This window comes from Plasmodium yoelii, assembly GCF_900002385.2.
Source record: "Plasmodium yoelii strain 17X genome assembly, chromosome: 13".
Taxonomy (NCBI): Eukaryota; Apicomplexa; class Aconoidasida; order Haemosporida; family Plasmodiidae; genus Plasmodium; species Plasmodium yoelii.
The window spans coordinates 564,481-584,233 of NC_036185.2; the positions used below are offsets into that span (position 1 = coordinate 564,481).

The 19,753-nt window shown below is 22.1% G+C and overlaps 4 protein-coding genes across 4 annotated transcripts; 2 read left to right on the forward strand and 2 right to left on the reverse strand.

The window, feature by feature from the left end:
• Positions 1 to 1,565: 1,565 nt before the first annotated feature.
• On the forward strand, positions 1,566 to 2,480 carry PY17X_1307500 (vesicle-associated membrane protein, putative; the record flags this gene model as incomplete). The annotated part of the gene is made up of 2 exons (XM_722540.1): positions 1,566 to 2,043; positions 2,254 to 2,480. 2 exons carry the CDS (start codon positions 1,566 to 1,568, stop codon positions 2,478 to 2,480), a joined length of 705 nt encoding a protein of 234 aa, XP_727633.1.
• A 2,164-nt stretch (positions 2,481 to 4,644) lies between these two features.
• Positions 4,645 to 5,778, forward strand: PY17X_1307600 (triosephosphate isomerase, putative; the record flags this gene model as incomplete). The annotated part of the gene is made up of 2 exons (XM_022957004.1): positions 4,645 to 4,756; positions 5,144 to 5,778. The coding sequence occupies 2 exons, from the start codon at positions 4,645 to 4,647 to the stop codon at positions 5,776 to 5,778; spliced, it is 747 nt and encodes a 248-aa protein (XP_022813492.1).
• Positions 5,779 to 6,419: 641 nt separating this feature from the next.
• On the reverse strand, positions 6,420 to 13,010 carry PY17X_1307700 (conserved Plasmodium protein, unknown function; the record flags this gene model as incomplete). Its single annotated transcript, XM_022957005.1, has 5 exons — positions 6,420 to 6,561; positions 6,658 to 6,719; positions 6,853 to 6,927; positions 7,086 to 7,226; positions 7,419 to 13,010. 5 exons carry the CDS (start codon positions 13,008 to 13,010, stop codon positions 6,420 to 6,422), a joined length of 6,012 nt encoding a protein of 2,003 aa, XP_022813493.1.
• Positions 13,011 to 15,115: 2,105 nt separating this feature from the next.
• PY17X_1307800 (conserved Plasmodium protein, unknown function) lies at positions 15,116 to 18,076 on the reverse strand (the record flags this gene model as incomplete). Its single annotated transcript, XM_719487.1, has 1 exon — positions 15,116 to 18,076. One exon carries the CDS (start codon positions 18,074 to 18,076, stop codon positions 15,116 to 15,118), a length of 2,961 nt encoding a protein of 986 aa, XP_724580.1.
• Positions 18,077 to 19,753: the final 1,677 nt, after the last annotated feature.

Genomic DNA, 19,753 nt, shown 5'->3' on the forward strand with positions numbered 1-19,753 from the left:
ATTTAAATGCAGCATTTCAATATCTCACTACATTATTATTATGCCAATTTTTATTCATTTAAATTTACTATTTTCAAATTAAAAAAGAAAGAGTATTATTTTAATAAATGGTTAAATATCGAAATTTATATTATAGTATAACATACCATTTTTTCACCACCATTATTATCTCTTACCAGATATGTACACATAATTTTGCCTGATTTTGCTATTGAGTTTATCATATCATTTATTTTTGCTTTACAACCTTAATTTTTTAAAGGTGTATACATATATATATAATGATTGTGTACATATTTTCGTCATTTTTCATTTTATCCAACTAAAATACATATCGTTTTTTATGTTATATGCGTATATTTAAATACAAGCATTTTTGACAAACATGTCTCTCATTACGCAAAAAAATAATAACAATAATAAATAATATATTTCCTTTATCTTTTGTTCCATTTTTTTAACATATATTTAAAATATATTATATAAAGTGGAAAACTCTTATAAATATAAAATTTTTATTATTTCAAAATATGTGCATAGATACATATTAAATTCGCATTTTAAGAAAAATATTATGGTATTATTGCTCATGTTTTTAATATTAAATTTTTCCTTACTTTCATAAAATTTTCCAATTTTCATGCTCATAACGATTTTTTATGTTTGCATAATTATATTGTTTTTTACGTATATATTTACGCTAATATAAATCATATATTTATATATTAAATTATATTATATATAATTGCATACATATTATGACTATATTATTGCCTTATATATAATAATAATTTATATATGCATAATTGGTATTTTATCTATATAAAGGAATATATATTCCATTTAATATTTATTATATTTTTTTTTTATTATAAAGCCTTTTTTCATTTTTTTTAATGCAAGGAAAAGTTATTGAAATCATTAATTTTTACGATTATTTGTGTAAAACTTTGTATGGCTTTTATCTTAAATACACTTATTTTTATATTATTTTTTTTACTTTTATATTAAGGTGATAATTTTATTATATTTATTTTAATATATATTTTTTTTTATCATAAAACAAATTCTTTGCTTAAAAATGGATTGATAAAAGAACCCAAAACATCAAAATGTATATATAAGTCATACAAGTATATGTATATTATATACTCATTCATTTATACGTATAATAATATATACATATATAAATATTTATTCATCACATGCCGTAAATTATTTATAGTACATTCATTAATATAAAAGGTATTAACCATTTATTTTTTTATATATGGAATAATTTTCCTAATTAAGGTGTTTATACATTCATTCATGCATACATTTGTGTATTTTATTATTGGGGATTTTAATAACGGAGGATAATATTAAAGTGACAAAATATAGATTCATAAATAGTATTTTTCTTCCAAAAATAATATCGAATTGACCCCGAAAGGAATAACAGAAAGGATAGGCTTGATTTCAAAATACAAAATTAAATGTTAAATAAGAGTGAAATAAGAAAGGGAAGAAAAAGCTAATAACACAACAAAATAAATAAACATTTTCATATTATAGTATAAAAAATGAAACTACTAAGAGTTACCCCCGAAAAAAATATTGAATTCCCTCTTGTACATTTTCAAGCAGTTACACAAGTAGTTAAGTTAGAAAATATAAGTGATAGAAAAGTCGCATTTAAAATAAAAACAACTGCTCCAAATAACTATTTAGTTAGACCATCTTTTGGGCTAATTAATGTAAGAGAAACAATAGACATTCAAATCATTTTACAGCCCTTATCAGATAAAGATAATATATCAAATGATAAATTTCAAGTTCAATGCTTAAATGTCGATAATGATACAACTGTTGATAAACAATTTTGGGTCACAGTTAATAAAAGTGAAATACAAGATCATAAACTTGTAGTTGTATTAAACGATGAAACCTCAAGTAAATTACCCCATTCATATTTACCATCTAATAATAATCCTCTTTCAGAAATGAATCATAAAAATCACAATTTAAATTATACGGATACTAGCATAAATCCAGATGATGGTAATATATAAAAACAAAATCATTTGCAGTTATATGCACACAAATAATTAAATATATGATAAATTCAAATTCATGTTCGTACTTTTTTGTTATGCTCCAACGTGTGGAGTATACATAATGACATTCACATGCTTCTCATCATTGTTACTACTATTTTCATATATTACTCACATTAACTTTTTATATTTTATTATTTCTTCATTTTTTTAGGATTAAAAGGAAGTTTGCCGAGCATGCAGAGAAAATACCACGAGCTTTTAAATTATTGTGTTTTTGTGGATAAACAAAAAGTAGCATTAGAAAAAGAAAACGAAAGTTTAAAAAACCAATTGAAAGCATATAATAACAATTGTAATAAATTTTTTATTGACAGTAAACTAATACCTGTAATTATTGTTATAATAGCTATTGTGACAAAAAGTATGGGTTATTGGTAAATATTATTTTTTGATGGAGAAATATAAACACAATCATGTATTATAGCCACATAATTTTAATAATATAAGAACCATGGGCAAGTAGCGGAAAAAAAATGAATTAGATATAAAAATGTATTACTTCAAAATACCAAAGCATATAATATTATTAAGTATGATAATAATTTAAATACATTCGATTGTGGATATACTATCTTATCCCCACGATACACCAAAAATAATATATATACAAATTAAATAACTTTGTTTTATTTTAAAATACACTTATATATCATAATTTTTTTGAAAACAACTTAAATAATTCACACATTATATGAATACGAAACAGTAAGTATATATATTTTATTAACATTTAAAAGGGAAAAAATATATTATATATTGAGTACACTTATTTATTTTTATTTTCTAATTGCATATAATATTTGTATTATGCATATATAAAACTACTTATATTTATCCTTATCATTCACCTTATGTTTCCTCTTTTTAATAACATGATAGTTTATATATATTTATATATATATATGCACATGCTTATTTTTTTATAATTTAAATTCTTTTATTGTATTCATTTTTTTTTATATTATTATTTTATTGTTATTATTATATATTAATATATTATGTTATTTATTAAAAAATGTATAAATAATATAAATAAAATGATATATTTTTTTTCTTAAAAAACGGCATGTACATATATATTATATATATATATATTATTGCACATTTTTTTTATAATGTAGTTGGCTCTACATTTTTAATGAACACCTTTGCACATATATTTGATAACAAGGTTACACATAAGTTTTTTTGTTTTTTGAAATAATCACCAACTATTTTACAATTATACAACCTTCAAATAATTAAAAAAAACGAAAAAAATAATAGAGTAGCAATAATAAAATACTACTAATATAGTAATAATAATATGCAGAGTGATACAACCCTGAGTGAATAAAAAAACACACACACACATCCCTTTTGGGATATATACATATTATATTTAATAAAATTACAACTTTAAAATGTCATTCACTATTACATGTCTATATACATCAGAATTTTGTCCACATAAAAATATATCCACGTTATATAGTATTACACACGAACCTTATATTCTATAATATATTGTTTTTATTAAGATATTATAAAAAAAAATTAATTACAGTACTATATAATGAGCTAATTATTGTTTTTAAAAATGTTAAACATATTTTACTACACCAATTTGTGTATCTTAATAAACTATCTTCTATATATATAAATGACATAAATTAAAGAAATAATTTCAAGCATTTTTTTGGTACTGTAGCCTTTTCTTATACAATTTGCCAAAGTATATATATTATTTTATCATTAAATATGGAAAGATATAAAAAAATAATTTTTTTTATTTTTAAAATAATAACATGCATCATGTTAAAATTAATAATATATAAAAATGTTTAGGCTCATAATTTTTGTCGTGTAACGTTTCATAATTACTTTAAGGGTATTATAATAACATAAAAAATTAATTGAGAGAATGGACTTATAAATAAATAGATATAAAATTATGAAAAAATTAATACCAAACATATTACATGACAATATGTATAGAGATAGTATAAAAATAAAAATGCACATATATTTAATTCAAAATATGGAAATTTATATTTTCTATAAATTATAACTTTAAAGGGATATATTTTTTTAATTTAATAAAAAAGCGAGAAAAAAAAAGTACAGCGCTATTATTTGCTACTTCCATATAATAATTTCTTTAATAATATACCGCGCCATAAAATTCCTACATTTGCACGTGGTTATTGCGTATTCTTGTTTTTTTAGTATACAGTTTGTTCCAGTGCTATTTATATTAATTTCTATTTTATAATTCTATACTATTTAATTATTTTTTCTTTAATTTTGATAATTTTTTTTCATGCATTTTTTTTATTCAATTTTATGTCCTTTAAAACACAGTTATTTGGGCTTTCTATATTAAAATATTTTATTTAAAATATAATTATCCTGATCACTATTAAAAATTTTTTTTTTTAATAAAAAATAAATTTTCGTTATTCTTCTTTTAATATATAAGAAACATAATTAATACTTTTAAATAAAAAACACATTTTTTTAATAATATAAAATTATTCAAACATTTTATTTTGATTTAAAAATGGCAAGAAAATATTTTGTATCTGCTAACTGGAAATGTAATGGTACCGAAGATAGTATAAAAACTTTGGCAGACAGTTTTAATACCGTGGACTTCGATCCAAGCAAACTAGGTATATAAAAGAAGTATATTATATGTTAACACATAATTTATATAATGTGGAAAATTTAAATGACAACATATGCATTTTACCATTAAGTTTATTTGCACACATATACCCATATATTTATACATATATACTTAATGATAATGCTACATAATATTATTCACCATTATGACCCTATATTATATATTCATATTATAACAATTTAAGGGGTTTCATAGCTTCTTTTTTTCACGTTTAAATGATTTTGTGTATTCACATCTATTTATGAAGTCACATTAGTATTATTAACTAAGCAGTGTCCTTTCCATATTTGCATATATGTATATATTTTCTCCAATTATCCATGTTATCTTTATATATATTTTTTACAAATTATTTCCTAAACAATTTCAGATGTTGTTGTATTCCCTGTAAGTGTACACTATGATCTTACTAGAAAATTATTAAATAAAAAAATAGGAACTGGTATACAAAATGTTTCAAAATTTGGAAATGGTTCATATACTGGTGAAGTTAGTGCAGAAATTGCAAAAAACTTAAATATCGAATATGTTTTAATTGGCCATTTTGAAAGAAGAAAATATTTTAATGAAACTGATGAAGATGTAAGGCAAAAGCTACAACAAGCTATCAAAAATAATTTAAAAGCTGTTGTGTGTTTTGGTGAATCACTAGAACAAAGAGAATCCAACAAAACTATCGATGTAATCACAAAACAAGTAAAAGCTTTTGTTGATTTAATTGAAAACTTTGATAATGTCATATTAGCTTATGAACCTATCTGGGCTATTGGAACCGGAAAAACAGCCACACCAGAGCAAGCACAAGAAGTTCATAAAGAAATTAGAAAAATTGTAAAAGAAATGTGTGGAGAAGCTCAAGCAAATAAAATCAGAATTTTATACGGAGGTAGTGTTAGCGTTGAAAATTGTACTTCATTAATTAAGCAAGAAGATATCGATGGTTTCTTAGTTGGAACAAGCTCATTAAAGACCTCATTCACTGAAATTATAAAATCTGCCATGTAAAAAATTAAATACAACAAAAAATATATAAGGAAATGCAATAAAAAAGAGCCCAAAAAAAATCAAACAAAAAAATATAAATAAAAAAAATGCTACCAACAAGCATCAACTATGACGATATTTTTTCATCATTTTGTCAACACTATAATTATATTTATGTGTATATATATTCGTTCTTTATAAATTTGTACAACCAATTTGCCCTTTTGAAATTTACATTCATAAGTATGATATTACATATGATTTTGCTAAAGGTATTTGGTATATATGCATTTTGGGGGAAAACTCATCTCACAAGTTATTGTGTATTTACATTCAAATGCTTTTTATTCATGTAATGATATTTTTTCTATATTTTAGAAAAACAAAATAATCAACAAAATTAGACACGTATAATAATATTAATATACATGGCTAGAAGTTTTTTTCCACTTAATTTTTTAACATAAATATGAACAAAAAAAAAAAATAATAATAATAAAATAAAGGTACTAATAAGATAATTAATAAACAAGTAAACTAACACATATAACTGTGACAAAAAATAAGTTCAAAAAATAATTGATTTAAAAAAAATGCCAAATTTTATGTTACAAAAAAGAAAAAAAATAAAATAATAATAAACAAACACTTTTTTGATTTTCTTATAAGGTTGATTTATTTTTTTGGATAATTTTAGATATAGATGGTAATAGGTCCTTTGTATGTGTAATGTTTAGGTATTTTTTTAGGGTCCCCATAATTGTATAGGCGGCAATATATTCATCAATTTGATCCATGTTGATTCTGATTTACATAAATAAAAAAATAATAAACCATTTTAGGAAATTGCTATTATGAATGTGTATATACATGTATTCATATTTAGGGGGGGCTAACTACCTGTTTTTTATTTTTTCGTTGATCACACGAATTGTTGTTAATTCCTTTATCTGATTTCCAATCTGTCAAAAAAAATATTGTCAATAAATGTGATACTTACAACCATGCATAGTAAGAACAAGAAAATAACAAAATATGTTTTAGATAATTGGATATATAATATTTTTCATTTTTTTTTCTCCTCCAATGTTTTACCTCTTGAAAACTATCCGATTTATTTAAATTTAAACATGAGGATATGGATTTTATAAAATACGATTGTGTTTTAATCTTAAAAAGAGAAAAAAAGAAGAAAATAATGATAGATAATAGACAAAAAAATGAGAATCATATAAATTCAACTATACGATTTACTGGCTTGTATAAGAAGGAAATAAAATAAATGATAAAAAATAATACTAATATATCTATATCCTAATTAAATGTACCTTTGAATTCATGGTATTCATATGCGGTATAATTTGATTTATCTTTTCGATTTTATAAAGGTTCATATATGCTTTGATAATTTTACTTATAATTTCCTTCGATTGTTTATTTATTATTGATTCTGCTTTTTCAAAAGGGTCCTAAATTAAGAAATAACAAAAATATAATTGAATAAAATGAAAAACAGTATACAGAAATTTTACTAATTCAAACACCACAATATGTAATAAAATGCCCATATGTTTAGGAATTTCCCTTTTCCCCTTCTTAAATTTTATAATTTACAGCATTCAAAGGTATGCATATACATATATATAGACAGATTGTATTACATTTGAAAACTTAGATATCTCCATATTCTTCTGGTACATATTTTTTATAATGTCCACACATCGAAAGTCGACTTGATTTTTTCGAAGATCTTTTAATTCAGATTGAAAAATTAATAAAACATTTTTTCTGAATTGATAATATTTGTTTGTATTTATATAATTATCTTTCCATTTCTTTATAACATTAATACATTCTTCAAATTTGAGCGAATTTAATGAAATAATAGAAGCTAAAGATATTACTGGGTTTGTTGAATCCATAGATGTTACAGATGCAACATTGCAATAAAAAGATGTAAACAAAGGCAATTGCTCATATACAATAAAAGATAAAAATTTTACAAATTGTACTATAATAAATATATTATCAGTTTTTAAATCATTACAAATATTTACAAACATATTAATCAGTTCAACTTTTTCATAATTCATTAAATTATTATATAATATTTTATTGCTCTCATCAATTGAATTTTTACACTTTTTATCTGAGTAATCATTTTCGGGCTTCTCAAGGAAACTTTTAAAATTATCCAATGATATACCAAGATGAGAAGCATTTTCTATAAACATTTTTACAAAACTGTTTAGATATGGATTCTCATACATTTTGGTGTGACAAGAATAATTTCCTTCCATCGGATATTTGTTATTTTTGTATTCATTATACGCTGATACAATTATACCAGAATTATCATTTTTTTTTCCAATATCTTTCTTTTTACAAGTATTTTCAATGCCATTCTTTGATATTTCTAAATTCTCCTTAGAAAGCCCCAATCTTTGCATAGAAGACATCGATTTTATATTATGTTTGTACTTATTTGTTTGTATTAAACCTTGCTTAGAATATTCATTAGCTATATTTGAATTATCAATAAAATTATTATCATCATTATTGTTACTGTTATTATAATCGTAATTATTCAATCGATCAACATTACTAAAATTGCTTACATTGATAGAACTATTATTGTGAATATCAGTATGATTTTGTTCAGTTACTTTTTCTCCATTATTGATTTTTTTATCTAAATTAGGATTTTCCTTAAAAATATTTTGATATACATCTAAAAATTTTTCAGACGTATTTACTTGATTTTTAAGGCTTTGTATTTCTTGATTTTGTTCCAAATTTGTTTTTTTTTGATCCTCAATGTTTTTTTTAATCTCCTTCATTTCTTCAACCAAATTAAAATACATAATTTTATACTTATCTTCATTTTTTTGTTTATCTTCTCCTTTCTTAATTTTGCCTAATTTAGTATGTTCTTTTGACACATTATCATCACTACTTTTTTTTTCATCATATTTATTATCATGATCATCTGTTTCATATATCCCTGTTTCAATAAGATCATTTTTGTCAGCATTACTTCCAATATCTTTATTTGACTGAATCAATTCATTTAACTTTTTATTTAACAATATTTTTTCTTTTGCTTCATTTTTAATAAGATCTTTTAAATTTTTAATTTCTTTCTTTAATCCATTAATTTGGATATTATAATATTTTGAAATATCTAAACATTGCTTGTCTATAAAATTTGTATGTTTTTTATTTAACACTTGTTTGATAATAGCTTTAGCATCCTTTTTACAATTCTCTATTTCATCTAAAATAATTTGATATTGTTTTTTTAATTGATCGATTTCGTTGTCTTTATTTATTATTTTATTGTTTAATGTAGCGACTTTATTTTTATATATATTAATTTCTTTTTCATAATTTATATTTTTTTTAGACAAATCACTTATTTTATTATTCAAATTTATTCGTTCCTTATAATTATGTTTTTTAATTTCTTCATTTTTATGCACAATTTCAAGTTTTAATTTTTGATTCTCTTTATTTAAATTGTCAATTTTTTTTTCAAATTCGCTAATATTGTTTATATCACTTAATAAACTATTCATTTTATTTGTTTTTTTATTATTGTCATTAATTAAATAATAAATTACATTTATACAATTAGATAATAGATCTTTCCATTTTATTTGTTTTTTTTTATTACAATCATCTTTTTTTATCTCAATTATTTTTTTAACATTGCTCATTTTTAAATGCTTATTTAGTTTATATAACTCTTCAATATCTTCTTCTTCTAAAATTATCATTTCATTATTTATTTCGGTTGTTTTCAATTTTGCATCATCCATTACCTCTTCACACGACTCTATTTGAGTTTCTCTTTTTCCAATTTCTTCGTTTTTTCCTTCTTTTTTAAAATCATATTTTAATGGTACATTGTCGATATTATTGTTACTAATAGATACACTAGCATTCATATTATTATTATTATCATCATCATTAATCTTAGAATTGTTTCGATAATGTCCCTCTTCCTTCTTAACATTATCAATTGCCAAATAATTGTTACCCTGAGTCGATAACATATCACCATTGAAACTTTCCGTTTTTTTTTTTATTATATTATTTTTTTCTCCATTTATCTCAAAATTTATTTCTTTATGACTTAATATTTTTTCAACTACTTCAGTTATGCTACCCTTAATTTGTTCATGTATATATTTAGCTAATGTGTCTTCATTTGGATCTTTGTAAAATGAATTTTTTTTTTCCATATCCATGTTTGCTTTATTTTCACTATTATTATTATTCACCTTAGCATAATCGTTTAAAATTTTATTTTTTATTTCGTTCACATCGATATTATCAAAGCTTTTTTTCATAAAATCAACCCAATATTTTTTTGTAATATCATGATTATATCCATTATTATTTTCGTTATTATTATTAATATCATTATTGCCCAAGGTATGGATACCAAAATTTTTGTTATGTTCATCGCTTTTTGATTCTTCCATATAAGGACTTTCCTTATAGCCAAAATCGGCAGTTTCACTTAGTCTATTTGCAATATATTTATTTAAAGGGATAAAACCATCATTTTCGGAAATAATCGATTTGTTAAATGTGTTACTCTTTTCCATAAGATTTATCACTTTTGAATTATTATCACCACCATTTCCAGAGGAATAATTCGTAATATCATTTTGTTTGAAAAATTGTTCTGATGTATTTTGTTCGTAATTTTCTACTTTGTTAATATTGTCCCCTTTGACACTATTCCCCATAATGCGATTATTTATATTGTTTATTAGAAGATTTGGATTGTCTATATGAAAATTGTTAGTATTCATTTTATTTATCGTATCTCCTCCAAATGTATTATCATCATGCGTTGTCATATACTTATTTATATAATTCGATTTTCTAATTGCATTGTTTTTATTATCATTAATGTATTTTTCAATATTTCTTATTTTACTTTCATATGATGAATTTCTAAAATTTATATTCTCCCCTTCTGTATCAACAATTTGATAACCACTTTTAAAATCATTATTTGACATAAATTTATTATTATAATTTATATTATTTGTATTTTTATATATATCACTATTTGAGTTCCCTCCAATTATATTAGTGTAACTTTTACTTCGATTAATAGGAATGTTATTTATATCACCATCCTTAAATTGCCATTGGTTTATCATTACCGAGCTATTTGGAATAAATTTCATACTACCCAAAGTATTGGGATTATTATAAATATTGTTATTATCATTATTATTATTTATATTCCCTTCATTAATTATATCATCATAACTTTTTCCATACATAGAAAGTCTTTTATTTAATGGTATTGTATCTATTCTATCTATTTGATCATAATTATCCTCATTTGTATTAAAAAAAGTTATATTTTTACTTAACCCAATATTTTCATTTTCGTTTATACCATTTTTATCATTTATACTATAATATAACATATCACCTTTATATTTTTCAAAATTTATTTCATTATGATCTAACTTGCTATATTTCGGTTCTTTAAAAAGATTATCTTTAAATGTGGTCGTATTCATTATATTAAAATTGTTACACGAAAATATTTTATCTGTAAAACTTACATCATTATTATTTATATTTTTCTCAGTATTAACTTTTTCTAAAATATCCAAACCATTTGCATTATTCGTACTTTTTCTAGACACACTTTTATTGCTACTCAATTTAATATCACGCTCTTTTAGCATATCATTATACTCTTCTTCAGTTTTTATAAAATTATACTTTTTAGAAGTAACACTAACTCTTCTGAAAATGTCTAACTCATCTTTATTATCATTTGGATTCATTTGATTAACATCTATTATATTATTATTACTAAAAGAATGATTTCTCTTTTTTGAGAAGCTATTATCCTTTATAATGTTAAATGTATTTTCTTCGATTTCTGTACGTTCTGCTTCTTCAGGTTCGGGTTCATCACCTTTCTCTTTTGTATTAATATCAAATTTGAAAGGTTCGTGAAAATTTTCCTTCGAATAATCCTTATCAATTTCCTTATTAAAACTCGATATTTTATTTTCCAAATTGTCTTCTTCACCATTTAAACTTTTATTTTCGGGTTGTCCTGCTAAGTAATAAGCTATGAATGGAGTATTTCCACTATAATCCTCTTTATCATCCTTTAAATTTAATGGTGTTTCTAACTCACTTATGTTCATTTTACCAGCTGTCTCAAATTTTAGATATTCAAAATAGCTTTTTGAAAATGTTTTCGTAGGGGTTTTGTTTATATTTCCATCTTGTGTATACAATTTTTTCATATCTCCATCTTGCATATACATTTTATTTAAATCCGTCATATTTGCATATATGTCATCTTTATTATCACATAAATTATCATTATCATCACTTTTAATTCGAGACAAAATAGCATCTGTGCTAGGACTTTTATAAATGTTTTTTTCTTCTCTCTGATTTATTTCAGAATCTTTAGTATTTATTTTTACGTAATCATCATTTTTATATTCCATACTATTATATTTATCATTTTCATATTTGTTCACATTTTCTAACGATGTTGCATTTACTTCAATTTTATTATTCATAGAATTATATTCAGAAATGTTAGTACATGTTTTTATACCTCGTTTTAAAATATTATCACCAGATATACTATTAATTGGTGCTATTGGCCCGATATTATCTATGGTGTTATATTTCTCTAAAGAATATTTTTTTTCTGCATTATCTTTTATTTTATCACGTGCATTAAAAGAACATTCTTTAGAATATCTTCGAATATTTTTAAACCCATATAAATCATATTCATCACTATTATCACTATCTTCATCATCATTATTATTATTATGAAAATTTTTTTTTTCTAGTGATTTTCTATTGAGAATATTCGAATAATCAAGTTTGCTATTTATGCATACACTATTAAACGAGTTTAAATTATTATCTTCATTTATATAATCATCTGCTAAATAATTGTCATAACTACTATCATTTGTACTTTTTTTGTTAGTGCTATTACTATTAAATTTATATATGCCTTTATTTTGATCATTATATTTTTCTTCACTTTTTATTTTTTCAATTCCAACAAAGGACCCCCCATTTATACTACCTTTTAACTCACCATGCTCTTCTTTTATTTTTTTGTCTTTTCTTCTTTTTAATATATCATCTATTTTTGTACTAGTTTTACATTTAATGTATTGTAATGAATTACTACATTTATCTCGAAAAAACTCATCATCACTCATTGTTATTATTATTTATATCAAAAAATCTATTCATGTTTTTCAACGATTTTATATTTTTTTTGCACAATAATTGATGAAAAAAAAAGTGAAAAAACGAAACAAAATAAATAATAATAACTGGACAGAACCAGTTTTTTTATAACTATATACATAGTGGTTATTTAAATATATCCCACTATATTTTTTTGTCTTTTTTTAATTTTTACATATAGATATTACAAATTAATACTATTATTTCTTTATTATTTATATTCACTTTCCCCGTTTATTTCAATCACGCATTAATTTTCCAAATTTAAACAAAAAAATCGTATATTAGTAAGAATACGTTAAATTTCGAGACTTAAAAAAATATATTGCATTATGTGTATTCCATATTTTTTAAAAGAAAATATTTACACACATTATGCAATATATTTTTTGTAATATTTACAGCTAGCTATTAGACCAATTTCTTTTTATATATTTTTTCTCTTATCTATTATTTTATTTATTTTGGTTGTATCAAATGAAACAATAATTATGTACAGAAACATACATTAAAAAAACAAAAGAAAGAACGAAAAGGCGCCTATTATCTTTTTTTCTTTTATTTTATTTATATTTATAGTGGCATTTTACCATTAAAAAAAAATAAATAAATACATGTGAAGAGTATTTATAAAAGTATACATATATGAAAGCGTATACACTATGTATATCGTATATAATACACATTTATAAATAATAAAATTTAACACATCAGAATATTCTTAAATTTTTTTATATATTTCTTCAGAGAATATTCAAAATTGTGTAAAATTACCAAAGGCCTCCATATATCAAACAAAAAAATACAATAATACATATGTATAATAAAAATTAAAAATATAATATATTAACAAAAAAAAATGTTAAAAAAAATAAATAAAATAATACAATAAAATTAGCAACATAACAGTATCAATAAATAATACATAAAATGACGTAAAATATACTGCCTTTTCGTATGCTTCACAATGATTGACATATTAAAAAAATGTCCATTGCGCATACACTAAAATAAAGAACAAAAAAAACGAAAAAAATTATAAAAATTATTGTAAAAGCTGACTATTAAAATATATTATAAAATAACTTATTAATATATGCATTTTTTAATTTTATTTGTCCTTAATCAAGTCTTAAATGTAATATTTAATTACATATTTTGTTTATTTTTAACTGATATTATTTTTGTTAAAGATTGCGGTTTCTATTTTATTATAATATAATATATTCTTTATTTATTGATCTCTCAATTAAATCAAAAAATAAAATATCGGTAATCCAATAGCATAAAAAATCAACACATTCTATTTTTATGAAAAAACACCATTTTCTATGATAGTGTGAAGGAAAAATGTTAGAAAAAAACTTTATGGGAATATCCATACTATTTATAAAATATATTTATTGGACAAACATTTTTTGTTAAATGATATCATGATTTATCATCATAGTTTTCTTCGCAATTTATGCTCTTTATTTGTTAGAAAATTAAGAGGAAAATATGTATATAATATTTAGGGTTTGTCTTTTTATCCTAATTTATTTCCTACATAACGAGACACATAAACATTTTAAGAAATTTCCATATGCTCTTATTTTTCAACAAAGATATATACACACACATGTATATGTGTATGCTCATATAACTCTTTTTGCTATATTCATAATTTAATTTACAATTTTCAAAGTTATCCAAAAATATTCATAAAATAAATTCAGAAGAAAACAGGCAAAATAAAGAAAACATAATATAAAATGCACTAAATTATATAATAACAGAATGCAAATAATAATATGCTCAACTTAATAAAAGGTACACAAATGTATATTCACTAAAAATAATTCGACAAGAGTTAAAATATTTTTCATTTGGGAAAAAGTTAATGTATTGAAAACTAAACATTGATATTCAATCATTAAGGAAATTGACATCAAATTCATGTACTACATGAATCTACTATAAAATATTTCAAAAAAAATTGTTTACATATGCAACCAAAATTTTTTCTAAAACATAAAGCTTAAAAAATATATATTTCTTATCTTTATATATATCTCCATACTTTTACAACCCATTAATTTTCCTTCTGATCAACGAACTGTATCAGTATGGGGCGAGAAAAATTTTCCTCATATGAATTTAAATTCTCTGGAAGTATTGGCTTTTGAATTATTTGTATATAACCTAAATTAGCCAAATGCAAAGTAATATAAAATAGAATAGATATTTCTTCCTTTGATTTATCATTTTTTGTAATTAAATCAAAAAATATATAATTAATTTTTTTTGATAATTTTTTATAAACCTCTAATAAATCCTTTGCAATTAAATCAAAATCTTGTTTTAAATTTATATCAAAATCTATGCTTTTATCTTCTAATAATATACTCTCATTATCTTTACTAAATATATTAATAAAATCAGAATTCGAATTCCCAGGCAAATCTAAAGAAGATGAATTAAATTCCCAATTTAATTTTTCGTTTAAATTATGTATATTTTGACCATCATCAACTTTACTCACACTTCCATCATCACCATACAACACTAAACTTTTAGATATCTGACTGTCCATATGTATTCTAGATTCCATATCGTCTTTAAAATTTAAGTCATTTAAATTTAAATCCATTGGATCATTTTGTGTCATTGATAAATCTATGCTAAATTTGTTTTTAAACTCACTAGGAATAACATGATCTCGGTCTATTGGGAAAGCATTAAACTGCTCTCTTACTTCTTCAATATTTAAAGAATTATTTTTCATTAATTCTTCATTATTTTCAAATGATAAAAAGTTACTAGACAATGCACTATCGTTCTCATTAGATATAGCATTTCCATCAATATTATCTAAGCATTTTTTAATATTAAAATTATCTAATACATTTTTATTTTCATATAAATATTTTGCGTCGTTTGCACTATAACTTAAATAATTTTCAAGTACATTTTTTTTCTCCTCATAATCTAATGATTCATATCCAAAATTTATTTCCATTTTATATATTGGTTTTGTTTTATCAATATTTGATTGTAAACAAAAATTTTGATATTCACGATGCTCTCTTTGAATTTGCTCATTTATTTCATTATTTATAGTATCAATCAAAAACTTTTTATAATTAACACTTTCATTTTTTAGTATACTTCTCATTACTGATTCTTTTATCATATAATTTTTATCAACTACTTGTTTTTCTATTTTACGTTTTTTAGACCCTTGCATATTATCACTTTTGTTCGATGTCGAAACGTCCAATTTGTTATTATTATTATTATTAGAATCTTTTCCTTGTAAATCTAATTCATTGTTTTTATTTTTGTCTTTTTCATCATCAGAATTATCCATATCAAAATCGTCTTTATCCGAAGAATTATCCTTTTCTTTTCCTTCCTCTGGAATTGCTAAGGATGCTTCTCCTTTTTTTGCCTTTTCTTCTTCACCTTCACTTTCGTCTAATCCGAGCAAACTATTCAATTTTTTAATAAAAACATCATCATCCTTTTGCTCAAAATAATCAAAATTCTGATATGCTTCAAAATTTAATCTATTCAAATAATTACTTTTTTGTGGGGTATTTTTTTGTTTACGAGGGCTAAACATACTCCCAACCATTACATTACTCATTGCATCAATGTCACCAAATTGATTATTCATTCTTTGCGAAAAATTATTCAAATTGTTTCTACCATCAAAATTATTATTACTCATTGAATTCATTCGAATAAATGGATTAAAATTATACATATCGTTTCTATTATTCATTGGTGAATGCATGTTTTGAAAAGTACCCATAAAATTATTATTATATGGAATCTCTTGAAATTCTTTAGCTGGGTTAATAACACCATTAAAATTGTTTATACCGCTACGATCTTTCATATTATTAAACATATTAGTATTATCTGTTCTTATATATGGATTACCACCAGTACCATTCATATAATCATTAGATAAATTAAGATTATTCATATTTTCTCCATTAACAGCATTATTGTAAAAGCTCATGGAATTAAACCCATCACTTTTGTTAACAGAATTGAATTCTAAATTATTAAAATTTCCTCCCATACTTTTTTCGTTAAATGAAGCATCCAAATTAGAAAACATATTTTTGGGTATCATGTTATTAAATATAGGATTTTCAGCATTTAATTTATCCATATGATTAAAAGATTCTGATAAAGATCTGTTCAAATTTAATCCATCTAAATTGTTTATAGGTGTACTATGCCTAGAAATGAATGAACCTTCTAATGCCTTTTCTAAATCATGGTAATTATTATTCATGTTATTATTAGTAGTATTATTGTCATTATCAAAATTAAAATCATTAATACCAGACATATCCATAAGTAGCTGGTTATTCATTTCACTGTCATTTAAATAGTAGCCATTGTTGGGCTCTGTTCCAGCTATACTGATTTCATCAGCAGTCAAAGAAAATCGGGATTTTCTTCCTGTAAAATCATCAATTATAGATGGTATTGCTTCATTTAAACCGATAGATCCCCTCTTTATATTAAGAGGTGTCTTACTTAATCGCCTTTTATTACCATTATTATCATCACCATTATCATTTTTTCCCACTTTTCTCCTTTTAATATCCTTGGAATTTCCTAATTCATCCACATCTTGATCTTTATTTTTATACAAAGACAATATCTTCCTTTTTAATAAATCATAATCTTGCCCAATAAAATGAACCTTTTTCTTATATATATTGCACACACCAATAAATAAAAATGAAAATGTCTTTATTGTCAAACTATTATTTTCTATTCCTTTTAATAGTTCATTACATATCTTATTTAAATCACAACAAACCATAACATTCTTTTTTACTTTATTCTTATCAAAATATGCATTCCATGCATAGCATAATGAACTATTTTTAAAAGAATTTTTATATATGACAAGTTGGTTATTGGAATTGTTGTATTGCTCCGTGTTACTCTCTTCCCTTTCAATTATACTTCGACTCCTTTTTATTCGGGGTTTTAGCATATCATTCCATGCTAAGACTTCCATTTTTTTTTTATTAAAAAAAAAGAAAATACAACAAAAAAAAAATTAAAAAAAAATATATATATATAAAATTTCCGTAATAATTCGTCTTTTTTTATTCATTTATACAAAATTCAAAACACATTAACATATAATCTTCATAATTATTCATAAATTATTCTTAATTAAAATTCAAAAGATATTTTAAAAAATTAAATTTATAAGAAAAAATACATATATATCTCATAATGTATGCAAATTTAAAATGGAAAAAAATATGTAAATATGCTGCCATATATAATTGTATGTGCACGCAAAATATTTTTAAAAATACACATGCATACATATATATTTTTTATTTAAAAGTAATTATCTTTATAAAATTTAATAATATAATTTAATAATATAATTTAATAATATAATTTTAAAAAAATATGTAAAAATATTATAGGACCCACCATACTAAATACTATTAATTATATTTATCTCTCTTTCTCCAATTGTATTTCATTTTTCAGGTGCATATTAAATATAAAAATTATAAATATATTTAAAGTAATATTAAATGGTATCATTTAACTGCTACATTTTTGTTTGAAAAATATCAATAAAATTTTATCCATAATATGTATAGACATATTTATATCCAAACAATGTTTTTTTCACAAGTTGTATATACGTATTTGTCATATGCCAAAGTTAATGGAAAATTTAAATGGTTATTTGATATAGTCTTTCATTTTATATGCAAATTATAACATTAGTGAAATTATGTTTTGAAAATATTTAAAAAAAAATATTATTATATTATTTATTCACAATAATACAGGATACAATTTATACAGATGCATCTCAATGATACGAATTAAGCACATATATTTATTTTGTAAAGTAGCTTCTCAAATAAATGTACACAAACAAAAAAAATTATATATTTTTTTTTTTATTCATTTGCATATTTTAAAAAAAAAATAAAAATACGTTCATTTGTACTTATTTTTTTTGTTTTTTGTTGAGACATTTATCATTTCAAGTATTTTAAAATTTGTAAACATATTTTGGAGTTTATAAAAATATATATTATAAATAAAAGGTTTAAAATTAATTAAAATTGTCTATATACAGAAGCTAGCAAATTAAAAAAAAATTACGTATAATATTTTTTTATTAAAGCTAGCTAAAATGAATAGTTAACATATGCTTATATTTTTATATCGTCTTAATTTATTTTTAGCTATTTGCACAATTTATCCCACATTATTATTTTTCTTTTATAAAATGAAACACTACAGAGGTTAATAATATATTGCACATTTGAAATTTTAAGACTATAAAAATATGAAAAATTGTCCTAAACATATAATATGCAAACAAAGATACATGTGGAAAATATCCATTATATATAAATATCATGCAAGTGTAAATATTCTTTTGCCTTTTTCAAACCACTCTCATCGCTCATTCCTGTTGTTAAAATAAAAATAACGTTCTGATATATATACACAAAATATAACCTTTATGTATTTCGATATATCCTATAATAATTTGATGATGTATTTTAAAAAATATAATAATTAAAATAAGAAAACTATGACTTTAAAATTCAATTTTTAAAAATCCAAAAAATAAAGGATTAAAGATATATTTCCCCTTCTACTTAAATATATGCATATGTGCAATTTGAAAACATTTTGTATACAT